Genomic DNA, 27,309 nt, shown 5'->3' on the forward strand with positions numbered 1-27,309 from the left:
AAAATGTTATTCAGATGAACCACTTAAATGGATGCTGTAAAACATTTTCTAGGCATAGAAATAAACTAAGAATTAGAAGTTTAATTTTTCCAGTTTTTTAATCAGCCGTTGCAGGGGTCAGTAAACTATGGCCCACTGCCTGTTTTTGTAAATAACGTTTTATTGGAACACAGCCAAGACCATTCCTTTGTGCATCGTCTGTATGTGCTACAACAGTAGAGTTGAATAGTTGTGACAGAGACCATATGGTCCACAAAGCCAAAAATATTTAGTCTTGCCCTTTGCAGAAAAAGTTTGCTGATCCCTATGAGACCTATGAGAATGTATTCGATAAATTAATTATCTTTATGTATTTATAAATGTGGAATGGAAAAATTTGTTTTTTCGATCCCTGTTGTTTGTATAAAGTAAAGCATTAATTTTATTTTAACTGAACTATGTCTTCAAGGTCCCTTATAAAACATTTTCTGGTAATTTCTTTACTTGAGTCCTTATGCCTCAATTTTTGTTGAAAGATAAATTATCTGTCATCATAAACAGTTATTCCTGGATGTCTCTGCATATGAAGCCTGCATGTTATTAGAAAGTTGGATGTGTTGTCAGGCTCATGGCAGAGCTACACGGATGGGAAATGCTCATCCTTAAGCAGGTGCTATGCCCACAGTCAGTTTAGCCAGCCTTACAAGCCTGCAAGTGCAACAGTAATTTTGATGTTCTTTCCTCTAACTTTAGCAGATTAGAATTGTCAATTTTGGAAATGTTTCTCATCTGACAGTAACACATTCAGGAACATTTCCCTATCTTTGGCAATGGTTGAAGAGAGACTGTGGGCAAGGAAATCTTTTTTCTGATTTTTACCTTGGTTCTGATCCCAACTTTAGGGGCACCGTTTAAACTGTATCTTTCATGCTTTTATCCTTATGTGCTACCTGGCAAGTTCATGTAGCCTTCCCACTGAACTACTTAATGCGCTGTAAAGATGTCCTTGGCCTTCATACAAGGTAATGTTTCTACTTCTTTATTTTCTTAGTACTTTGCAGACATTTCAATGTATGTGTTTCCCATAACTCAGGGCCCTGTCTTCTTTTCTCTCTCCCCAAAGCTTGGCAAATACAGTGTGGTCATTAGCATGGGATCTAGAGAGCCTCAAAATTCAGCTGCAAGTGATTACAGATAATCCCATTATTTGTCAATAGGGAATTGTTTAAATAAACTATGGTATGTCCACATAGTGGAATATCATGCATCTGTTAAAGAAAAAAGGTTGTGGAATTAAGAATTTCAGGACATACTTTGAAATTGTAAAACAAAAGAACCAACAAAAAAACTAAGAAGTACAGCTTGTGATATATATCCGTTGCCTATTGTTGTATAACAAACCACGTTAAAACTTGGTGGCCTAAAACATTTTAAGTTTTTTATTTTTTATTTTTTTGCTTATGAGTGTGAGTCAGGGATTTGTTCTGCTCTTGGTTGTTTGTATTCATATGTCTGCAATCAGCTAGCTGCAGACCGGACTCACTAGGTTAGGCTCTTCACAGGTTTAGGGATCAGCTGGCCTTAGCTGTTAGAACTCATCTCTTCTCCATGTGGTCTCGTCTTGTAGCAGATGAGTCTGGATGTGCTTTCACGGCAGGGTCAGGTTTCCAAGAGAGGCTCAGAACTGGCACTCTGTCACTTCTATCACATTACATTGGTCAAAGCAAGTCAGAGGGGCCTGGCCAGATGCAGGGGATAGGGAAATAGATTCCACTTCTGATGGAATGCAAAAGGTGTGGCTGCAGAGAGGCCATTGGTGGGGACATTCAGCTTAACATCATTATACTTTCTTTGTATAAATGGGGGTAGGATAGGATTTTATATTTGTGTTTGCTCTTTGTACACAGAGAAAGAATGGAAGGATACATAAGAAACCAATTAAAATGGTTATCTGTGAGGTGTGGTAGGTAGGGATAGGAGCAAGGAATATTTCTTTTTATATCATACTGATTTCTGAACCATATAAATATATACTTACACATGCAGAAAAGACAATCATCTGTTTTTGCCTCTGCCCTCAAAGGTAGTCTAAACCTTCTCAATTGTTTCTTAGTTAGGAGTCTGATTTTTATTTGTTTGTTTGACAGAGAGAGAGCAGAAGTAGGGGGAGCAGCATAGGGAGGAGGAGAAAGAAGCAGGCTCCTTGCTGAGCAGGGAGCCGGATTTGGGACTCAATCCCAGGACCCTGGGATCATGACCTGAGCTGAAGGCAGACACTTAACCACTTAACTGACTGAGCCACCCAGGCGCCCCTGATTTTTTTATTTTTTATTTTTTTTGGAGAAGTAGATGTAACGGCTTCCTTGGTCAACATGTTTGGAATGATCAGTAATCCTGTTCTGTGCATCTGAAAAATCTGTATTCATCTCCTTTTTCTCAGTGATGGGAGCACTGACCATATTTTCTTCTGCCCAAAGCTCAGCCTAGATAAACATCTCAATGGCTAAGGAAAGTTAATAATTTTAATAGATTTTTTTTTAAAGATTTTATTTATTTATTTGAGAGAGAGAGAATGAGAGAGAGCACATGAGAGGGGGGAGGGTCAGAGGGAGAAGCAGACCCCCTGCCGAGCAGGGAGCCTGGAGCAGGAAGCCTGATGCGGGACTCGATCCAGGGACTCCAGGATCATGACCTGAGCCAAAGGCAGTCGCCCAACCAACTGAGCCATCCAGGCGCCCATAATTTTAATAGATTTTTAATCTAATCCAAGTAAACATGGAAGAGTGTCTGCTGTGTATTGGCCATTATTAAATATATTATGGTACCCCTCACAGTAACTTTGTGTTGAAGTATTATCTTAGGGACAGATGAGGAAAATCATTATCATACAAAACTAGTAAGTGATAAAGCATTTTTCACATCAGGTTCATTTTTTACCTAAACATGCTTTTTCCTTGCACCTTGGGAGGTTTTTCTTCTTTCCAGTTGTCTGGAAAGTCCTTCTCCGGACATAATTGCATTTTTCTTATCTCATATTTATACCTCTTCTATTTATTGTTCCATTGTCAGCCTCAAAGTAATTTTTTAAAACTTTAAAGTAAAGGCGGTTTATAAAGATTTGTAAATGCCCTTGTTTGTGGGCACTTTTAATATATAGGATTCTTCTCAAGTAACATTTGTCTGGGATTTATGTTTATGTTCAGTATTACTTAGAGCTACAGAAGAGTTCCACTCTTTAGTTTTATGTCTGATTCTTTAAATTCCTATGTGGGGAAAAAAAGCATTGCTGTCACACAGAAAGCTGTTTTTTTTTTTTTTAACATATAATGTGTTATTTGTTTCAAGGGTACAGGTCTGTGATTCATCAGTCTTAAACATTCACAGCGCTCACCATAGCACATACCCTCCCCAATGTCCGTCACCCAGCCACCCCATCCCTCTCACCCCCCCTCCACTCCAGCAACCCTCAGTTTGTTTCCTGAGATTAAGAGTCTCTTATGGTTTGTCTCCCTCTCTGGTTTCGTCTTGTTTCATTTTTCCCTCCCTTCCCCTTGATCCTCTGTCTTGTTTCTCAAATTATTCATATCAGTGAGATCATATGATAATTGTCTTTCTCTGATTGACTTATTTCACTTAGCATAATACCTTCTAGTTCCATCCACATGTTGCAAATGGCCAGAGAGCTGTTCATTAATGTGCTCTCTCTTTAACCAGTTTTGTGTTTTCACGACATGCATAGCATATTGCATGATGGAGAAGTAAAATCATTATTCAGACATACTTTTCCATGTTCGCTCTTCTTCTCTAGGTCAAATTGTTTGGCTCTACAGGGTTAGGTGTTAAAGCATCAGTGATCTTGGAAATGCTTGTTCAGATTTTAGTTTTTAAGTCATATATATCCAAGTCTTCAAAATAACCAGAGCACAAACTCATTTGACTAAATTATCAGTTATTTTAAATCTTAAAATCTATGTTTTGTTTTTTTTTAAGATTTTATTTGAGGGAGAGGGAGAGGGAGAGAGAGAGCACAAGCAGGGGGAGCAAGAGACTGAGAAGTAGGCACCCCGCGGAGCAGGGAGCCCGATACGGGGCTCAATCCCAGCACCCTGGGATCATGACCCGAGCCGAAGGCAGATGCTTAACCACTGAACCACCAAGGTGCCCCAAAATCTGTGTTTAGAATCAAGTTGAACCTTTATGACAGAATAAGTGTTATTATGAGTTTCTAGGACTGAAGACGTTATTTCTCTTTGATAATCCAAGTAGTGGTGTTTATGGGCTCAAAGTCCCCATTGAGAGAAAGGAATTTCTTGTTTTTGAAGTGTGTCTAAGGTTCTCTGGAATTGAAAAGAGCTCAGGTATGGTTCGTTCTTTCAAGGAATTCAGCTAGAATATAATAAAACATGAGTATCTGTTTTCCAGAACAATTTAGAAATAAAGTCACTGTAACAGTGATGACATAAAGGCATGACACAGTCACCAAGCAGAAGGTGAAAATGCCTACTTTGTAACATACACCTTATCCACCATCTGAGCAGCTTTTGAATTTGTCAGGTTATAAACCACTTGGATGTATCACTCACACCATGAAGTGCCTTCATGCCACCCAGCTTCCAAAAAAAATACCACCTTATATTGTATTTGGTGCTTTTGCAGCTGTTAATTCTTGAATCATTCCATGTAATATTGCTGAGGTTAGATGGATTAACTGTTAATAGTACACCTATTTTCCATGGAAATCAAATGATAATGTAACTTGGATATGGTCACATGGCTATTTAGGTGGTAAATGCAGAACTTGACACTAGACTTCCTATTTTCTTTCTTTCTTTTTTTTTTTTTTTTTTTAAAGATTTTATTTATTTATTTGATAGAGAGATAGCCAGAGAGGAAACACAAGTAGAGGAGGAGTGGGAGGGGGAGAAGCAGGCTTCCCACCGAGCAGGGAGCCTGATGCGGGGCTCAATCCCAGGACCCTGGGATCATGACTTGAGCTGAAGGCAGACGCTTAACGACTGAGCCACCCAGGTGCCCTTAGGCTTCCTATTTTCTGATCATTTTTCTTTCCTGAGTACCTTCTTTAACCTAGCACTAGTCTAGGCATTATTTCTTACCTTTACATCTTTCCTAACAGGTCGGATTTATTATCTCTCATTTTACATTTGTTGAAAGTGAGCCAGAAAGGTGAAATGATTTGATAAAAATCATGTTGTTTATAACAGAATGATAATTGACACTGAATGTCTCAGTCTCCATACCCATGCTTTTTCTAATAGATGATGTTATTGAAACATAAGGAATAACACTAGTGTTGCAGGTTTGTGAGTAGTGATGTGAACAAGAGATATGAGTAGTTTTAATCCGTAAACAGGAGTCTGGGGGCTGGGTTTTGCCCAGTTTCTAAGCTTTCAGTTGGTATATAATTCAGTGTTCTGCAGTTGGGCTCAGGCTCCTCTCCATTTTTCATTCTGCCAAGTGCTGAATGTTAAAACACATCTTGTTAAGTCCTCCTCAGGCCTTTGGCGCCCTTGCCGTAAAGGCAGGTGGTCTGAAGAAAGGCTCCCTCTAGGTTGTTGCACACTATACACAACACATTATAGTGTGAGACAACTGTCAGTTCCTTCCTTCCCTTCTCCCCCACCCTCCAGAAAGCTGGGCCCCAGATGGAAGAGCTGGAAACGTGTCAACCATTCTTTGAAGGACATTGAGAAAAATACTGTCAAGAAGAAAAAGGCAAACGCAGCAGCTCATGAGTCCACTAATCAGACAGGACGACCATCAGTTTCACAAAGAAAATGTCCTGGACAGAGAGATGGGAAGACCTGGCGGAGTGTTGCCCACATGGCTCTCAGACAGTTGCACATTTTTGTTAGGGGTTTTGTACCTTGAGGACATTACTTCCTTGATGGACTTTATGGATTCATTATATCTCTTACCAAAATAGGCCACTGCAGCCTGAAGCATAAAAATATTTGGTGATACTTTCCTCACTAGAACATGCTTCTGAATGGGTGAAGACGTGCCTTGTGGCCAGTGTCACTAGTATATTGTGTCTACAGGTCTGATCTCACGGAAAGAAATCTTTGATTTAGCATTCTCATTTGAACCTTTGGTGTGTCCACTTCTTGTGCCTTGAATTCACCATTATTGGAAAATAGATTCATAGTACTTAAGCGAAAAGCTTAGAGTTGCTAAAAGCAACATAGTTCAGTTTAAAGATGATTGTGGTGACCCTCGCCCTGTTATTAACCAAGTATGTAACATGTTCTCTTTAATGGGGAAAAATAACTGTGAAGATATTAGAGTATTACTCCCCAGTACCGGGTCCTATTGATATTAGCTCAGACTTTTTTTTTTTTTTTAAAGCCCAATGCAGGGCTTGAACTCCCAACCCTGAGGTCAAGACCTGAGCTGAGGGGGCACCTGGGTGGTCCAGTTGTTAAGCGTCTGCCTTCGGCTCAGGTCATGATCCCAGCATCCTGGGATCGAGCCCCGCATCGGGCTCCCTGCTCTGCGGGAAGCCTGCTTCTCCCTCTCTCACTCCTCCTGCTTGTGTTCCCTCTCTCACTGTCTCTTTCTCTGTCAAAAAATAAGTTAAAAAATCTTTAAAAAAAAAAAGACCTGAGCTAAGATCAAGAGTTGGACACTTAATTAACTGAGCCACCCAGGCGCCCCAGCCCAGACCTGTTTATAATGTCATTAAGTTTAATCTGTTAGATTTCTCTTTCTTGAATTTGTTGTCCACTTTTATCAAACGGCTACTTATAAATTGTCCCCATGGTGAGCCTGTGCCTAGTTTAGATTCAGCTCTACTTTTCATCTTTTTGGATATTGTATATCATAAATGATATTTACATCACTGATGTCTGGCATGTTGACTCCATCTCTTTTTTTCCTACTTATTCTAGTTATATATATAAAAATTTAGTACTTCATCATTTGTATTAATTTATATATAACTGATGATGATTCTGTTTCCATGCCATGCAATTGATGCCTACTGGTCTAGATAGTCCCACATTAGTTTTTTTTCCCCCCTACAAATTGGATTGATTTATAAAGAGAAGTCAAAAAAGAATGCAGGGGCACCTGGGTGGCTCAGTCATTAAGCGTCTGCCTTCTGCTCAGGTCGTGATCCTGGGGTCCTAGGATCGAGCCCCATATCAGCCTGCTTCTCCCTCTCTTACTACCCCCTGCTTGTGTTCCCTCTCTCCGTGTCTCTCTCTGTCAAATAAATAAATAAAATCTTAAAAAAAAAATGCAGTTCAGATGAGTTTGTAACCTGGTTTCTTCCTTCCTTGGCCACTATCCTCAGTGTTAACTTTGAGGTCATGTTACCCCTTGACCTTGCTGGATTGTTTTAGTTTCCTTTGATTGCCATAACAAAGTTCCCGTAAATTGGGTGGCTTAAGACAACAATAATCTCACTGTTCAGGAGGCCAGAAGTCCAAAATCAAGTAGGGTTGATTCCTCCTTGGGACCTTTGAGGAACAATCTAGTCCATACCTGTCTCCGAGCTTCTGGTGGTTGCTGATAGTCCTTGGCATTTCTTTGCTTATAGATGCATCACTCCAGTCTCTGCCGTTGTCCCATTGCATTCTCATGTACAACCACGTCTTCTTTGTGTATTCTTCCTCTGGTGTATGTCTTTCTCCCACTTTTCTTGTGAGCATGTTCATAATGGATTTAGAGCCTACCTACATAATCTAGGGTAATCTTCTCTCAAGATCCTTAACTACATCTTCGAAGACCCTTTTTCCAAATAAGCCAATGTTCGCAGTTGAAGGGATTAAGAGGTACAGTAGTCCCCCACCCCCATTCCTTATCCATAGGGGATACATTCTAAGACCCCAATGGATATCTGAAACTGCAGATAGTACCAAACCATATATGATACATGATACATATTTTTTCCTATACATACATGTAAGAAAATTTATAAATTAGGCATAGTAAGAGATTAACAACAAGTAATAATAAAATAGAAGTTACAACAATATACTGTAATAAAAGTTACGTGATTTTTGTTTCTCTCTCCCTCCCTCTATCACAGTGTCTTATTATACCATACTTACCCTTCTTTTTGTGATAATGTGAGATAATAAAATGCTTATGTGATGAGGTGAATGACATAGTCATTATGGCCTAGTGTTAGGCTACTATTGACCTTTTGATTATACATCAGAAGGAGACTCATCTGTTTCCAGACCATGGTTTCCATGACCGCAGGTAACTGGAACTGTGGAAAGTGAAACTTGGCTAAGAGGGAACTACAGTAGATATCTTTTGGGAGCTACTATTCAGCCTATTAAAATAAGCATCTTCTTCACTTCTCAGTCTCTAGGAAAATATGTTTTTATATTTGAAATTATTGTCTTGATTTTTATTATCTTATAGAAGACTCTGACCTGCATTACTTTTATTCTCTATAGTTGGTCCTGAGAAAAGAGTGCCAGCAATGCCTGGATCTCCTGTGGAAGTGAAGATACAGTCAAGATCCTCACCTCCCACCATGCCACCCCTGCCACCAATAAATCCCGGAGGGCCCAGGCCAGTGTCATTTACTCCTACAGCATGTGAGATCTCTTCATTTACTTGGGTTTGTGGTTCAGACTGACATTTAGATCTAAGTGACTGACTGATTTTAAGCCTTCTGCATAAACTGTTCAACATTTTCAAAATAACTAAGATATTTTATGTATATACACACACATGTATGTACCTATACATATATTCACACACATAGGGTTATTTCTTTCTTTTATAAATTGCTTTTGCCCTCTGAGAATAGTACTTAGCTAATTTAGGCATTTGGAAATTTAGTGGTCTAAATATTTTGTTTTCATACTCTAGCTGGTAAGTAGCTATTTTAATTTCTTGGCTCTAAAATGAATTAAAATTAAAAAAAACAAAATGAATTAAAATTTTTATATTGAGGGTGCCTGTGTGGCTCAGTTGGTTAAGTGTCTGACTCTCGATTTCCACTTAGATCTTGATCTTGAGGTGTTGAGTTCAGGCCCCATGTTGGGCTACATGTTGGGTGTGGAGCCTACTTGAAAAAAACCAAAACAAATTATTATACTGACTTACAGGAATCAAAGTAAATTTCATGTAATTACCAAACCACTTCTAAAAGTATGCTAGGGCTATCATGGTAAGGCTTTTTTTTTTTTTTCCAAAGAGAGGGGAAAGGAGAGAAGGGACAGAGCGAGAGAAAGAGTCTTAAGCAGGGTCCATGCTTAGCATGGGGCTTGATCTCACAGCCCTGAGATCATGACCTTTGCTGGAATCAAGAGTCGGAGGCTTAACTGGCTGAGCCACCTTGGCGCCCTGGTAAGGCTCTTTACAAAAGTGAATGAGTATTGTGTTAAGTTTGCTAGGGCTGCCACAAGAAATTGCCACAGACTGGATTGCTTAAACAACAGAAATTTATTTTTTTCACAGTTCTGGAGGAAAGAAGTCCAAGATCAAGGTGTCAGGAGTTTTGGTTTCTCCTGAGGCCTCTCTCCTTGGCTTGCAGATTAGCTACCCTTTCTGCTGTGTCCTCCCATGGCCTTGCCTCCGAACGTGTATACCAGCTGTCCTTTCCGCTTATAAGGACAATAGTCATATTGGATTAGGGACTACCCACATGACCCACATGACCTCATTTAACCTTTAAAGCCTCTATCTCCAAATATAGTCACATTCTGAGGTACTGGGGATTAGAACTAGAGCATAGGAATTTGTGGGGGACACAATTCGGTCCATAAGAATTACATTAGCCAATAAATATATAATAAATTTTCAACCTTACTAGCCATCAAGGAAATGCAAACTAAAACCCAATGTAATACCATATACATCTGAAAGAATGTTCGAAATAGAAAAGAATACCAAGTTTTGGTGAACATGTGTGGAGTTACCTGAACACTCCATGCAATGTTGGAGTATGAGAAAAGTGTTTGGTAGTATTTACCAAAGTTGAATTTTCAGAAACTCTTTAACTCCACAGTCAGTCCTACATATATGTATACTTAACCAAACAAACAAAAATTAGAAGAAAACCCAATGTGAAATCTAAACATACATACGTACATGTCTAGATTTTAATCTGGGTTTTTCTGCCTTTCCATGCCCATGATCACTCCAGTGCATGTTGACTCTCTTACAGATATTTTGCCTCATAAAGCAGAAGACACTTGCTATTTGTGGAGTGCCCGTAATTTGTCAGAGCACTGAGCTAGGTGCTATATGACATTTTCTTTTTTAAATGCTGTTACATAAGTTCACACAACTGTCTTTGCTCAAACATTTATGGGTTTTGCTTTTATTAAAAGGCAAGAGAAGAATCTAGGAAGTACAGCTTTAACAGAAGGTTTAATTATTATGTTTCCAATACATTTGAAATTGAGTGAGTGGCAACTGCAACAGTCTGAGCCAGAGTGGATGAAATTAAGTTTTATATCCTTTTAAAAATTCTGTTTCTATCTTAAAATTATACATCCTTATATATAGGTACTATCTTGAAATGAACAGATTTAAACAACTAGGCTATCATTCACATTTCAAGATACAGGAAGTAGGAATATGTATATGTAAACTCAGCCCTTTTTAACTCCATAGTTGACTACTTGGTGGTAGATATGTTTTATTTTGGAAAATGTGCTCATACACTTGAACAAAAGAGACTGAAAAAGTCTGTCTTATTGTCGAGTGGCTAAAAAGCACAGTAATATATTATTTTTATGGATTTCTTCCAACAGGGCAGTTCTTCAATGACAATTGACCTTTCTGTGAACACAAAGAAATAGCAGATCATTGCAACTAATTTTCTGGATTGCTGAGGTTGTTGAATATTAAGCTTTCCTTTCCAATAGTTCTAGTGATCTTTTTTAATGGAAGATACAAAAGAAAATTAACCCTCGCATTCTCAGCCTGTTAATCTTTCATGTAGTGAATCATTCAGCAGCTTTTTCCTCAACACTTAACACTTGCTAGCTAATGAACAAAGCCTATATATGTATACACACACACACACACATATATGGTATACGCAGTTTACAAAACTCTGCTAATTATAGTATATGCCGATATATAACATAATGTTCATCAAGAAGTGCACAGTCTATTAAGACAGTGCAAATATAGAAAGAAGTAAGTAACATAATGGAAGCATTTATAGGAAGCACAGAGAAGAGTTACTAAATCTACCAGGGTTTACCTTAATGTGCCGCAACAGAATCTATTAAAAGAATGTTTTCTTTTTTTTCCCTTCGATTCTATTTATTTATGTGAGAGGGAGAGTGAGAGAGAGTGAGAGAGAGCACGAGCAGGGGGGCAGGGGGAGAGGGAGAAGCAGGCTCCTTACTGAGTAAGGAGCCTGAAAGAGGGCTCGATCCCAAGACCCTGGGATCATGACCTGAGCCGAACGCACTCGCTTAACCGACTGAGCCACCCAGGTGCCCAAGAATATTTCTTAATACAGGTGATATGTGAGTGTATATAGGTGGAAGAAAAGTTTGCCAGATCAAATTTGAATCAGGGCCAGTCAAAAAGTAGGAACAGTAGGACTGACCAACTGTATCTGGCTTGAGGAAGAAGAAGGGAAGTGAAAGATTTTTCATGATTAATGACTTGGCATTGAGCCCAATATAAGTAAATGTCAGTTTTCTAAGTTAAGTAAAGATTAAATAATTTGGCTTAAGTCTTGACTTAAATTGTTTCTGCTTTTAGACATATTTTTTAATTTTACCTTCCTATACTTTCAAGTCTGTGTATGATTAAGTGAAAATCTACTGACACTTAGGCACCAGGTAATTTTATTTCGCTGTTCTGTGAAGGAAATTTTTACTTAATACCTCCGAGAACTTAGCTTTAGGGTGGTGTTCCAAATTAAAACTTAGCAACAAATGACTAAGAACAATGGGAAAATAGGAAAACTGCAATTAATCACATGTAGTATAATTTGCGCAGAAGTAGAAAATTGATATGTCCTGTGTGGTATCTAGAAAATCCTTTACTGAATGACCAAGAATTTGGCAGCATTAATATAGCAGTGTTGGGGCACGGAGAAACTGACTGATGGGTGTGAATATTCTGAATGGTCCATGAGGTATATACCTTATTGCAGGAATAGGTCATTAAATCTATAGCCTAGAAAAAATATTTTTCAAAAAAAAATAAAAAAGAAAAACCATTTTTCACTTAAAGATAACTCTGGTTTCTGGTTGTCTGTTCGCATGCTACATTTTAACTCACTCCTTAACTTCTTTGGAGCCCTAAGATTAGGAAGGAACATAAAAGATGTGTGCAAGTGTCCAGTCAATGGAAATATGTGTTCTTTTATTTATTTATTTGACAGAGAGAGAGATAGTGAGAGCAGGAACACAAGCAGGGGGAGTGGGAGAGGGAGAAGCTGGCTCCCTGCCAAGCAGGGAGCCTGGTGCGGGGCTCAATCCCAGGACCCTAGGATCATGACCTGAGCTGAAGGCGGACGCTTAACAACTCAGCCACCCAGGCACCCCGGAAATACGTGTTCTACCAGACTCATGTCATGCAGTACCTGTTGCAAGAAATCTTAATACTACCTATCCCTGCCCCAGCAACTGTAGTGAGATGTCTGTTCTCTGTATTCTTAAAACAGTCCATACTCTTCAGTTTTAACATGCCTTTGTTATTCTGTTATCATTTTTTACCTGGTAGTTTGTTCATTGTGCAGTAGTCTCATTGACAGTAGAAAAAGTTTCTTGGATACTCTTAATATGTGCTTTACAAAATTCAACTGAATAAACGACAGTTAATGCGAACACGAAGAAATTAAGAAAGACCCACGTGTTTTGCACTTAAACAGTCTTTCCTTTTGGCTTTCTTTTATAGTAAGCAACGGTATCAACCATTCTCCTCCTACCCTGAATGGTGCCCCTTCACCACCACAGAGATTCAGCAATGGTCCTGCCTCTTCCACATCATCTGCACTAACAAATCAACAGTTACCAGCCACTTGTGGTGCTCGGCAGCTCAGCAAATTGAAACGCTTCCTTACCACTCTGCAACAGTTTGGCAATGACATCTCACCTGAGATTGGGGAGAAGGTGCGGACTCTTGTTCTAGCACTGGTGGTAAGTACAACGTCACTGTCCCCAGCTACTTAAGTGTGTGGCTCAGAACCAAAGCCAGCAAACCTGTAGCAACATGGCAAAATCTACAGACTAATATAGTTACATAACTTGTATAAAAGTATAGAATTGTGGGTTTCAATTATGGATAGCAATGTTTATTAAAGAAACAAATCTAGAATGTTTACCTTATTGTTTCTTAGGGTATTGATTTAATTCCAATAAGCAGCTTTGAATTTGTCTAAAGACTGAGTTTCAGCAGGCCACTGAGGTTCAACCAAGTTAATGCAAGGTTTTGTAATATAATATATTCAGTGTCCGGCGCATTGTTTCCAAACCTGAGAGAAAAGAAAAGCAGGGAGTTTAATTTTCAAAATAATAATTTGTAAAATTATAAATCTCATAGTCTAAATAGTATCAAAGGGATTACATTTTTCAGCTCCTCATGCAAATGGAGTTTCTATAGAATTTTCAGTGTAAACCTAATTTTTCTTTGTGTAGTGAGTGTGGTAATGATTTTCTGACATAGACATCTGGGTGGAGTTTGACTCTCATGTATATAAGGAAAGTACTGACAGTTCACTATGTTTTTTAAATTGAATTCTTCAAGATACACATATCTCTTGAAAAAGCACCCCGGGTCATGCATGTTGGCCTTTTCCTATGATAAACGTGAATCACAGTACTAAACCTTAGTGTTGTAGTTCTCCAAGTGCAATCAGGGACTCCTGGGATTTCCCCAAACCCTTCCAGGAAGTCCAGGAGGTCAAAATTATTTTCTCCGCGCCCCCATCCTTTTAAAAGATTTATTTATTTATTTTACAGAGAGAGCGATTGAGCCTGGGTGGGAGGGTCAGAGGGAAAGGGAGAAAGAATCTGAAGCAGACTATGTGCTGAGTGCAAAACCCAGTGCAGGGCTCAATCTCACAACCTTGAGATCATGACCTGAGCTGAAACCAAGAGTCAGATGCTAAACCAACTGCGCCACACAGGTGCCCCTATTTTCATAATAAAACTAAAATGTGGATTGACTAGGTGGCCCAGTCGGTTGTACATCCGACTCTTGATCTCAGGGTCGTGAGTTCAAGCCTTGCATGGGGCTCCACACTGGGCATGCAGCCTACCTAAAAAATTAAAATAATAGATGTTACTTGCCTTTTCATTCTTACTCTATCCTGAGCATATTGTGGAATTTTCTAGAAGCTGCATGATAAGGGTTGTCGCAGTGTATTAAATGCAGTAGATAGGAGAACCCAGCTGTCTTTTTATAACCTAGGTGTCAAAGAGACTTGCAAAACTGTAACAACAGTGCCATTCTTACTACATTTTTGGGGAAAATATAGTTATTTTGAAATGGGTTAATAATAAGTAGTTTTCAAGTACTCAACTTTAGTTTCTAATCTTGGGATTATTGATAGATGTAACCCACATGAATTAGATATTTATTTATGTTTTATATAAAATAGATATTTATTTATTTTAAAGATTTCATTTATTTATTTGACAGGGACACAGCGAGAGAGGGAACACAAGCAGGGGGAGTGGGAGAGGGAGAAGCAGGCTTCCCGCTGAGCAAGGAGCCCCATGTGGGGCTCGATCCCAGGACCCTCGGATCATGACCTGAGCCAAAGGCTTAACGACTGAGCCACCCAGGTGCCCCACAAATCTTTTTTTAGTATAGAAGTATTTATATGTAGATGTAGCCAATTATCTACTTTCAATGGCCATGCTCTGGTTAATTTTTTTCCAGTGATGTCATTCTTAGGTGGTAAAAGTCCATGTTTAAGTGGGCAGTTCAGTGGTATAAGTTATTCATTGTTATTCATTGTTGTGCAGCCATCACCACTATCCACCTCAAGAACTCTTCATCATGCAAAACTGAAACTTTGTGCCATTAAACAATAACTCTTCATTCCTTCCCTCCTCCGTTCCCGTCAACCATCATTCTACTTGACTACTCTAGAAACCTCTTTTAAGTAGAATCATACAGTATTTGTCTTTATATAGCTGACTTATTTCACCTAACATAATGTCCTCAAGGTTCATCCATGTTGGGACGCCTGAGTGGCTCCGTCAGTTAAGTGGCTGCCCTCAGCTCAGGTCATGATCCCAGGGTCATAGAATCAAGTCCCACATTGGGTTCCCTGCTCAGTGCAGAGTCTGTTTCTCCCTCTGCCTGTTTTTTCCCCCTGCCTGTGCTCGCCCTCTCTCTCTGACAAATAAATAAAAATCTTTAAAAAAAAAAAGTTCATCCATGTTGTAGTATTTGTCTGATTTTTCGACTTTCTTAAGGCTGAAAATACTCCATTGCAGGCATATACCATATTTTGCTTGTCCATTCATCTGTTGTTGCATCCCTGGGGTGCTTCTACCTTTTTGGTTAGGGAAGGTTTTATATCCATATGGGAAACTGTTTATCAGCCAATTTCATAGATGCCAGGCAGTGGCCCGACCTTGTAAGCACCCTTTTCTTAGGATATTTGTTTTAAACCTATACAGAAGAAGGGTTAGGGTTTCTGTATAGGCGCTGTTGCAAGTAATCTTGCTGTAAGCATTCTTCTACATGGTATGCATGTGCGAGCATTGCACTGAACAAAGGAATTGAATTCATAAGGTATGCATATATACCAATTTAGTATGTAAGGCCATTGGTTTTCTTATGTGTTAAAGTACTAATGTATACTCTCATATACTGACTGGCATTTTTATTAAGATTAGTGTCCCAGTCTGTTCGGGCTGTTGAAATATCAAACATGGGATGATTTATAAACAACTGTCATTTATCTTACAGTTCTGGAGGCTGGTAAGTGGTGCCAGTAGATTTTGTATTCAGTGAGATCCCACTTCCTGACTCTTAGATGGCTGTCTTCTAACTGTGTCTTCACAGGGCCGAAGGGGCAAGGGAGATCTCTTAAGGTCTCTCTCTCTCTCTCTTTTTTAAAGATTTTATTTATTTATTTGACAGAGAGAAAGAGCACAAGCAGGGAGAGTGGGAGAAGGAAAAGCAGGCTTCCTGCAGAGCAGGGAGCCGACGCTCGGCTCTATCCCAGGACCCTGGGATCATGACCTGAGCCGAAGGCAGCTGCTTATCTGACTGAGCCACCCAGGCGCCCCTCAAGGTCTCTTTTATAAAGGGACTAATGCCATTCGTAAGAGCTCTGCCCTCATGACCTAATCATCTCCCAAAGGCTCCACCTCTAAATGCAAAAACATTGGAGATTAGGTTTCAACATACAGATTTTGAGGGGTCACAAACATTCAGTCTAGAGCAATTGATATTGGAAGTATAAAGTTATTTGGAGAAGATGCAGAAAAAGAAATGCTTTTTAAATTTAACACCCATTCATTGTTTTAAAAAACACTTAAGAAAACAATTATTGCAGGAACTTCCTTAATCTGATGATAATTACTTTCTTTCTTTCTTTTTTTTTTTTTTAAAGATTTTATTTATCCATGGGCGCCTGGGTGGCTCAGTCGGTTAAGTGACTGCCTTTGGCTCAGGTCATGATCCCAGGGTCCTGGGATCGAGTCCCCCATTGGGCTCCCTGCTTGGTGGGAAGCCTGCTTCTCCCTCTCCCACTCCCCCTGCTTGTGTTCCCTCTCTCCCTGTGTCTCTCTGTCAAATAAATAAATAAAATCTTTAAAAAAAATAAAAATAAAAAAAAAATTTTATTTATTCATTTGAGACACAGAGATATAGAGAGCATGAGCAGGGTCTTCGAAGAGGGAGAGGGAGAAGCAGGCTCCCTGCTGAACCAGGAGCCTGATGTGGGGCTCGATCCTAAGACCCTGGGATCATGACCTGAGCTGAAGGCAGACGCTTAACAATCTGAGATACCCAGCGCCCCTGATAGTTATTTTCTAACAAAAAAATCTATAGCAAGGCTCATACTGGTGAAATTTTGAAAGCTTCCCTTTGATAGCAGGAATCAGGTAAGAATGTCTCTTCCAAAAAAAAAAAGAATGTCTCTTCTGTCTTCTATTCAATGTGATCCTGAATATTCTAACCCAGCAAATAAGACATAAAGATTGGTGAGAGATTAATAAAACTGTCATTATTCATAAATCAAATGGTTATCTTGTGTGTGTGGCTTTTGAAGTTAAAAAAAAATTCTATATTTTGTGTGGCTTTGCTGCCATCTTGTTGAACACTTTGTTTAATTTGGAGGAGAATGAACATCTTTAGATTGTTTATTTCCTTATTCAAGAAAGTCGAATATCAGGGGCACCTGAGTGGCTCAGTCAGTTAAGCGTCTGCCTTCAGCTCAGGTCATGATCCCAGGGTCCTGGGATGGCGCTCTGAGTCCCGCACCCTGCTCAGCGGAGAGTCTGCTTCTCCCTCTTCCTCTGACCTTCCCCCATGCTCTCACACACACACTCTCTTGCTCTCAAATGAATAAATGAAATATCTTTAAAAAAAAAAAAGTCTTACTTCCTGTTTATAAAAACTGTGGTTAAGATTTAGGCAGGCATATATAAATGGAACACTTGTTCCATGTGGAGGGGACTTCATTAGCCAAGTACGAAAAGACTACACAGTTAGGTACCTGGAGTATAGTTCACCTGTGTGAATTTCATGTTTGTGGTGTTTAAGCTTAAAGTGCTGATAGTTCCTAACTATACCAGGAGGCAAGCACGCTCAATTTCTAATGCAAGGTAAAGGGGAATGTTCTATATTCCACTTAGAATACACATTCTAGAGGGCAGTTTGGCAAATTTCAGGTACCTTAAATTAGGCAGTTCTTTTGGCTAACCATTTTTTCACTTTGAAATTCTTCCTAAGAAAATAATCATTGTACACAAAGATCATCGGTTGAACATTATTTATAATGACAAAAAAAAAAAAATTGAAACCAGCTAAATGTTATGTAAAATCCTGTGTGAATTGCAATACATCAGTTCAGTTGGATATGACATAGTCATTAAATATCAAGGTTGGTGCAGAGGTAGAATACGAAGGTATACTTCTTCCTATTCCTCCTGACAAATAGAGCAAGAAATCTTGGACTTTATACAGAAAACAAAAATAAAGAAGACTTTGAAAGATGGCAGATATGCTAGTGACCTTGTGACCCAAGGAAGTACATAGCAGTGAGTTCCTTAAGTTCTGTGTTTTCATCATATATCCAAGACTGTGGTCTGTAGAAGCTGTTAACCTGGAAACACTTAGGAGCACAAACTACAACAATAATGAAAACCCTTTTTCCTGCAAGGACCAGGAAAGAAGCAACCAAGCAAGGTCGGAAACTTTCAGACAGTAAGCACACTATAGCAGCCAAAACCTTAGGAAGAACTGCAGTAATGTGTAGCCTTCCCTTTCCCCATCAGAGGCCCAGTGGGAAACCCAAACTCTCACCCCTTCCCAGCAATAATGTGTCCCTCTTCCCCTCTCACAATCAACAGAGGTTGAGTGGGAAACCTGGGATTATACCCTAAAAAGGATTCTCCTTTTTCCAATGGTGCAAGTATCAGACTTCTAAAACAGAAGTCAGAGATAAGATCTAGAGTCTTATAACATAGAACCCAAAATACCCAGGATACAAAAGAAAATAACTTATCATGTGAAGAACCAGGACCGTCTCAACTGGAATGAAAAAAACAACCAACCAACAGACTTCAACTAAACTGACACAGATGTTGGCCCAGCATCATAAAATGCTTCAGTGAGCAATTATAAACAGAAATGAAAAAATACAAAGGCTCTGCAAAAAATTAAATAAAAATAGAAGATAGAAAAACTAAGTGGAAATTTTAGAACAAAAATATGATGAATTAAAAATAGCAATGGACTCAACAGTGAAATGGAGAGGAAAAACAATAGAAAAAAAATGACTTGTACAATAGAGTGAAAATGACTTGTAAAAAATGAACTAAACCTCAGGGACCTAAAAGAATAAAAGATCTGAGTCACGATAGGACAGAAAAAAGTATGGGGCTGAAATAATGACTGAATTTGCTCAAATGTGACTAAATCTACAGATTAAAAAAAGTGACACACAGACCTCAAATAAGGTCCCCCCAAAAAGACCAAAAAATCTTGAAAGCAGCAAGGAAGAAACATCTTACTTACAAAGGAAAAATTCTAGTGACAATGGCCTTTTTCAAATGCTGAAAGAAAAGAACTGTCAACCCAGAATCTGACATGTATCAGAAATGTACTTCTGGAGCGATCAAAATATTCTCTGAGATTAAGTAAAACTAAGAGAAACTGTATCTAAGCAGACCTCCTCTAAAAGAATGGCTAAAAGAAGTTCCTGAAGCAGAAAGAAAATGATAAAAGAAGGAATCTTGAGATACCACAGTAGACAAACGAAAAATGGAAAGAGCAAAAATAAAAGTCAATACAATAGACTTTCCTTCTTGAGTTTTCTAAACTATGATGGTTGAAGCAAAAATTATAACATTGTCTGATATGGTTGTCTATATATATAAAGGAAATATGTAAGAATTATATTCTAAACCAGAGAGCATAAAGGCAGGTAAGGTTTATACACTATCTTTTTAAAATTTGAGAGAGATCGAGCGAGAGAGCACAAGCAGGGGAGCAGGGGGAGCAGCAGAGAGAGAGGTAGAAGCAGGCTCCCCACTGAGCAGGGAGCCCCATGTGCAGCTCAATCCCAGGACCCTGAGCCAAAGGCAGATGCTTAACCAATTGAGCCACCCAGGCGCCCTCTACACTTCTGTATCTTGACTGCAGTGGTGATTACATGGAATACACACGTGCACTAAAGTGACACAGAACCATATACACATTTCACCAACGTTCTTCCCTCATGATACTACATTGCAGGTATAGAAAATGTAACCGGTGGGGGAACCTGTCTGTACTGCTTTTACAACTTCCTATGATCATATTTATCTCAAAATTTTAAAAGATAAATGTGAATCGATGGCCTATCTGTACCCATTGTCTTCTAAGACCACTGTAGGTGTTGCCCTTGTGATCCAGAGACCAGATCCCCTGACGTTTTACATTCTTCTCTGTCAGAAGCATCTTTCCCAAGGCTGCATTTTCACTTCTTAGGGTGGACACTTTTGTAAAGCCTTCCTTGTCCCCCTAAGTCTGATTCAAGCATGTCTTCTCTGTGTGCCAGTTGTCTCCTGCTCATGTATGTCTTGATCATACTATAATGAATAGCTTGCTTGTTTGTTCTCCTGCTACACTGTGAGTTCTTATAAACAAACAACCATGCTCTTATTAATTAACTGAAGGGGAGGGAAAGATAATGGAATAGTGGCTTATCATCCCTCTCAGATAGAGGATTGCCTTGCATCTACAGTATATGTAGTCCTGTGTCAGTTTCTGTGGCCTATGTCACTATTTCTCTGGCCACACAACTCATTTCTTTCCCTTCTTTGTCCATCCACAAGAATATTTAAAAATCATTCATACAGTATTTTTCATGTATTTACCCTATTCGTGTTTACTTTTTGAGCCTGATTGCATTCATTGCAGTAGGGAAAGAATGTTCTTTTTATTCCCGATTAGCTGTACCTTTGGTTGCATTGTACAAATGTCATGTACTTAAAACAAAGAATCTGTTAAATTTTAAAAGAGTCTTGGTGTTGGGTGAGCATCTGGGTGGCTCAGCCTGTTAAGCATCTGACCCTTGGTTTCAGCTCAGGTCATGATTTCAAGGTTGTGGGAGATTGAGCCCGAATGGTGCTCTGCACTCAGTGGGGAGTCTGCTTCCCCTCTCCCTCTTTGCCCCCCCCCCCCCCCCAGCTCACGCACTCTTTCTCTGTCTCTCTAATAAGTCTTTTAAAAAATAGGGGCGCCTTGGTGGCTCTGTTGTTTAGGCGACTGCCTTTGGCTCAGGTCATGATCCTGGAGTCCCGGGATCGAGTCCCGCATCGGGCTCCCTGCTCAGCGGGGAGTCTGCTTCTCCCTCTGACTCTCCCCCCTCTCATGCTCTCTATCGCTCACTCTCTCAATAAATAAATAAAAATCTTAAAAAAAATTATTTAAAAAATAAATAAATAATCTTGGTGTGAAATCAGGTAAAGTTCAAATATTTTCATTTAACATGGTTCAATTTGATATACTTTTTACCTAAGAGGAAATACTCTTAATTTTTACAGAATATTAATATATTTCAGAAATCCAACATAATTTCATATCCAGAAATAACTGCTGTTGTAATTGTCTTTGCAGGCACTTTAAAACCTATATAGGGGCACCCTGGTGGCTCAGTCAGTTGAGTGTCTGCGTTCGGTTCAGGTCATGATCCCAGGGTCCTGGAATCGAGCCTCTGCATCGGGCTCCTTACTCAATAGGGAGCTCCTTATTCCCTCTCCCTCTGCCTGCCACTCCTCCTGCTGTACTCTCTCTGTCAAATCAATAAAAAAAAATCTTAAAAAAAAAAAAGACTATATAAATGTGTGTGTATTTCCACAAATGACTTATCTGGTTTTTCATTTAACAGTATGTTATAGACACATTTCCTAATTAATGCATATAAATCTGTCCCTCCTCCCTTAATGTTCTGATGTATGACTACCATAATTTTTTTAAGATTTATTCATTTTAGAGAGAGAGAGAGTGACGAGAAGGGGCAGAGGGAGAGAGAATCTTAGGCAGACTCGATGTTGAGTCCAACACAGGACTTGATCCTGTGACCCCGACATCACGACCTGAGCCAAAACCAAGAGTCGGATGCTTAACAGACTGTACCACCCAGGCACCCCTGTACCATAAGTTTTAAATGCAGATTCCTGGTAGTCGACCTATATGCTTTCTATTCCTTATTGTTAAGAAGCAATATTGTACTGATAAATAATTTGTAGAGTACTTGTTAACATCCTTGAACTCCTAATGATTTTATAAAAATAAATCCCTAGGAGTGGTAGTTGTTCTTTCAGGGAAGCAAGAATTCAGATTAATGCTCAGTTTTGTTTTGTTTTTAGCTCATTATTACACTGTGTTTTAAGGAATTGAAATAAAAATATTTTGTGAACTTAGAAGAAAATAATTTTATTTGTACATTCCCCTTAGCACAGGAGCTGAAAATCCTATTTAAAGCTAGAGTTTTGTTGGGGCTCCTGGGTTGTTTAGTTGGTTAAGCATCTGACTCTTGATGTCTGGTTTAGTCTTGATCTCCGGGTTGTGAGTTCAAGTGCCTCACTGGGCTTCACGCTGGGCATGGACCCTACTTTAAAAAAAAAAACAAAAACCTACACTGTTGGAAAAATACAGGGGAGGTGCTAATAACCTTATTGGAAATTAAAACCTTCCCAACATGAGTTTGTCTGTTTCCAGGTACTGTAATATTCAAGCCGACCATGTGAAGGTAGAAGGCACCTATTGTTCTGCTTTGTTTCTTTCTTCTTTTTTTTTTTTTCTTCCAACTTCTATTTAGAGGATTTAGGAAACTGATGCTAGCAGGAGGGCAGAGAGAAAGAAGTTGATATCCTAGACTCATTCAGGATTGTTCCATAAGGGAACATTGTAGGGTTAGTTTTCTGTACCTGAGGTGACTTTCCCTGAACTCCTCAATACAAAGGACCTGAGTGCCTCTCTTCCAAATAGCTAGGAAGGGAATAGCCTATGCTGCCTCCCAGGCTGCCACTGAGTACAGAGGAGAATTTAGATGTGGAGTACAAGAGAAAAGAAAATTAATGAGGCCAAATTTCTTTCATAAGGGAAACAGAATTTGGTTAATCTTTGAGAGGGATGTGAGTTTATAGTAGTGTTCTTGGAATTATCCTTTTCCTTGATTTTAAGTGGTTTAGCAGAATTAGATTTTTATTAGGGGAACAGTATCCAGTTTTAGAAGTTGACGATGTTATTTATCTTTTCAGAACTCAACAGTAACAATTGAAGAATTCCATTGCAAGCTCCAAGAGGCTACAAACTTTCCTCTTCGTCCTTTTGTGATTCCATTCCTCAAGGTAATTTTTATGAGATAATTACTGAATGTAATTTATCTTCAGCATTTCCTCAAGATCTGTTGCTGATCCCTCTTCTGTGATATCGGGGTGGCTTGCCATATTTTCATATCTTACTTCATTTGGGTCTGCTAGATAAATGTGAGTGGTCTGCAGATAAGCCTTACTTACACTTGGTGGCGTGAGAATTGGAAAAGCCTTGAGTTGTGGTCCATATGCAGATACTCCTGGTAACACACAGGATCAGGTGGGGGTAGCAAATGAGTGGGCTGGAGGTGAGTGTGGGGATGGTGTGGAGACTGGGGCTCTTTGCAGACGAAGTAACTGGGCACTAAATCTTTCATGTGTGGCCAGGGGGTGAAGTGTGTGTTTTTCCCACTTATCCTAAGGACAGAAGAGCATGTGGGAAGACAGTGTTGCTGTCTCCTCAACCCCAGTTAGTCTAGCTTCTGATCATGTCCTCTGGAATTCATGTTCCCTAGAACATAACTTTTGGGAGACATTGTTCAGAATTGTTATAACTACCCGAGAAATCAGGCAGTATTAAATTTATATCTAATATTCCCTTTTAAAAAATTTATTTGAAAATAATTTCAGGGGCGCCTGGGTAGCTCAGTCAGTTGGGCGATTGCCTTCGGCTCCGGTCATGATCCTGGAGTCCCATCATCAAGTCCCGTATCAGGCTCCCTGCTCAGCGGGGAGTCTGCTTCTCCCTCTGAACCTTCCCTCTCTCATGCGCTCTTTCTCTCTCTCTCATTCTCTCTCTCTCAAATAAATCTTTAAAAAAAAATAATTTCAGACTCATAGAGAAGTTGCCAAATGGTACAGTAAAATTCCTGTATACCATACCATATCTTCAGTTACATTCTCCAAATGTTAATATTTGATCACGTCTATATTACTATTCTCTTTGTCTTCTATTTATTTTTCTTCAGAAATATTTGAGGGGTGGGGCGCCTGGGTGTCTCAGTCGTTAAGTGTCTGCCTTCGGCTCAGGTCATGATCTCAGGGTCCTGGGATTGAGCCCCGCATCGGGCTCCCTGCTCTGTGGGAAGCCTGGTTCTCCTTCTCCCACTCCCCCTGCTTGTGTTCCCTCTCTAGCTGTGTATCTCTCTATCAAATAAATAAATAAAATCTTAAAAAAAAAAAAAGAAAAAGAAATATTTGAGGGGGGCCTGGCTGGCTGAATCAGTAGAGCGTGTGACTCTTGATCTCAGGGTTGTGAGTTCAAGCCCCATGTTGGGTGTAGAGATTACTTAAAAAATATCTATCTATCTATCTATCTATCTATCTATTTATTTATTGTTATTTGAGAGAGAGTGACAGAGACCTCGAGCAGGGGGTGGTACAGAGGGAGAGGGAGAAGCAGACTCCCCACTGAGTAGGGAGCCCGATGCGGGGCTCGATCCCAGGAACCTGAGATCATGACGCCAACTGAGCCACCCAGGCGCCCTCCAGGTCAGGATTATTAATATGAATGTGTGAACAGAAGTAAAATTGGCTTCTATAGAGTGGGCAAGGAAAGTTACTTCAACCTCTACTGGACATAATTTTATGCATGTTCATAGATACCAATTATTTTGCATTGCTATCAATTATTTTTAATTTGCAAAGATATAAATTAGCTAACAGTCAATGAAAGACAAGAGTCAAATACCAGTGTGCTCTAGATCAGGCATAGTTTGGAAACCTGTGACCCAAATCCAGCTCACCATATGGTTTTAAACAGCTCTGGAGAGGAGAATTGTTTTTAAATTCTACGCCCAACTTGGGGCTTAAACTCACCATCCTGAGATCAAGATCAAATGCTCTACTGACTGAGCCAGCCAGGCGCCCCAAGAATAGTTTTTATAGATGAACATTTGTAATCAATTTGTGATAGGGAACACAACTCTTCTTATCTTCAGTCCAACCCCCCAACAAAATGAATTCCATTCTATTAGCAAGATTCTGTTGTTATGTTGTTATGTTGTTTGACTTTTGTCAGTGTTTGTAGAAATTTGTTTTCTCTCTTGTATATGAGTTACCCACATAATATCTTCAGTTTTGCTTCTTGACTCACAAAGCCTAAAATATCTGACCAAATATAGACTCTTTTACCTGCTTTTACCTTCACTTCCTAAAAAAATCTAGTAGCATAGGGGCACCTGGCTGGTTCCGCTGGTAGAGTTGTGAATTTGAGCCTCATTTTGGGTGTGGAGATTACTTAAAAATAAAATCTTTAAGAAAATATAATAGTGGGGCACCTGGGTGGTTCAGATCTGCCTTTGGCTCAGGTTGTGATCTTGGGGTCCTGGGGTTGAGCCCTGCATCAGGCTCCCTGATCAGCAGGGGGTCTGTTTCTCCCTCTCCTTCCTACCCTTCACCCCATTCATGCTTTCTCCCTCTCAAATAAATAAAATTTTAAGAAACACCACACACACACACACACATATATGTATGTATATATAGCATCAAAAAGATGGGTCATGTTACAGAAGTATTGATATCAGTTTCTTAATTCTTTTAAAATTAGAGTAGGGGTACCTGGGTGGCTCAGTCGGTTGAGCGACCAACTGTTGATTTCAGCTCAGGTCTTGATCTTGGGGTCCTGGGATTAAGCCCCATGTCAGTCTCACTACTCAGCAGGGGAGTCTGCTTCTTTCCCTCTTCCTCTGCCTCCTCCCCTGCTCGCATGCGTGTGTGCTCGCTCTCAAAAATGAATCTCAAAAAAAAAAAAAAAATTAGAGTATAGCAAACAGGAAAATGCGTAGGTGTCAGGTACCCAGGCTGTGTGTGGCTCTGTTCTGATAGGATTGAAACATCGCCTCTCAGAGCAGTCGGTAGTGCCTTTTTCAGGCCTGAAACAGCTGTGCTGGTTCTGTCTTGGTCCCTTTGCTGTATGCCAGAGCCAATAGACAATTATTTCCCCTAAGACTCTGGAACCAAGAAAGATTTGTGAAAAATTTTTTAATAGAAAATAATTAAGGGGCGCCTGGGTGACTTAGTCGTTAAGCGTCTGCCTTCGGCTCAGGTCATGATCCCGGGATCCTGGGATCGAGCCCCGCATCAGGCTCTCTGCTCGGCGGGAAGCCTGCTTCTCCCTCTCCCACTCCCCCTGCTTGTGTGCCCTCTCTCACTGTCTGTCTCTCTGTCAAATGAATAAATTTAAAAAAAAAAATAGGAAATAACATATTTTTAAAAATTCCATCAAAGGGCACATGTCACAGATGTAAAAATCTGACGTGATATTTTTTGGTTTTTTTTTAATAGTTGCTACAAGTTTTAGGTTATATAACAGACTTAAAGAGTGTTTTATATTGTCAAATTCCCTATTCTTAACTCTCTTATTTTGGAAAACAGCATGAGGTAGGTTGTTATGGCAGTTCATTGGCTAACATTTGGATTTTGTCAATTTATTTCTGCTTTAACACAGTCACTTATTATGTTATGGTGCCTGCTAAATTAACCCTTGGTAAAGGAATGACTACTTGCATGTGTTAAAATTCTCCTTTTATTTGTTCATCTGTTTCCCTTGAGATAAAGAGTTCTGTTACGGGCTCAGGTCTGAATTGTTCTTAAATTTGGGGAGAATAATATAATTATTTTCTTTTAATAAAACGAATATAGGAAACATACATTTTACATACGAAGGACTTAGAGTGAAGTTTGTAGATGTATAGGGTTTTTTATATGATTTGTCCCCATTAAAGGTTTTCTAAGTTTGAGAAGAAAATATAATCAGTATATAGTTAATTATCCTTTTACAATATAAGGAAACATATCCAGCTAGGGTGCCACAATAAGAAAGAGATTTTGCCCATGGGTCACCTGTGCATCCTCAGAGCCTAGTCTAATGCTTCCAGAATTCCAAGACAGCTGTCCTAGAGAACATGAAAGGAAGGTTGAGCGGTACTATCAGCGATGGGTTGGAATTTGAAAGAGGGAAACCAAGACTTACTGATGATGATAGAGGAAAGTGTGAATTTCTCCTACCCCTGTGTAGACAGGACTAATTTTCTTTTTTTTTTTTTAAAGATTTTATTTATTTGGTAGAGAGAGACACAGCGAGAGAGGGAACACAAGCAGGGGGAGTGGCAGAGGGAGAAGCAGGCTTCCCGCCGAGCAAGGAACCTGATACGGGGCTCGATCCCAGGACTCTGGGATCATGACCTGAGCCAAAGGCACACGCTTAATGACTGAGCCATCCAGGTGCCCCGGACTAATTTTCTAATAGGCCTTTTCAAAAATACATGTTAAAAATTTTTTTTTAATTTGAAGTTTGGTCCACGCCCAACGTGGGCCTTGAACTCTTGATCAAGAGTTGCATGCCGTACCAACTGAGTCAGCCCATTGCCCCCAAAAT

At 39.6% G+C, this 27,309-nt stretch overlaps 1 protein-coding gene across 5 annotated transcripts in view; it reads left to right on the plus strand.

Annotated features, from left to right (window-relative positions):
• The window catches only part of CBFA2T2 (CBFA2/RUNX1 partner transcriptional co-repressor 2), a 151,416-nt gene that overhangs the window by 99,161 nt on the left and 24,946 nt on the right, over positions 1-27,309 (plus strand). For 4 of the 5 annotated variants that reach the window (XM_035006118.1, XM_035006114.1, XM_035006115.1 and 1 more), the window contains exons 2-4: positions 8,412-8,555; positions 12,838-13,079; positions 22,878-22,967. In XM_035006118.1, coding sequence (XP_034862009.1) covers positions 8,412-8,555; positions 12,838-13,079; positions 22,878-22,967 — 476 coding nt within the window. Of the gene's footprint in view, positions 1-689; positions 1,002-8,411; positions 8,556-12,837; positions 13,080-22,877; positions 22,968-27,309 lie in introns of those variants that run through there. The other variant, XM_035006116.1, reaches the window with a different exon arrangement.

The sequence above is a fragment of the Mirounga leonina genome, unplaced genomic scaffold, assembly GCF_011800145.1.
Source record: "Mirounga leonina isolate KUSES-001 unplaced genomic scaffold, KU_Mleo_1.0 Mir_150, whole genome shotgun sequence".
NCBI lineage: Eukaryota > Metazoa > Chordata > Mammalia > Carnivora > Phocidae > Mirounga > Mirounga leonina.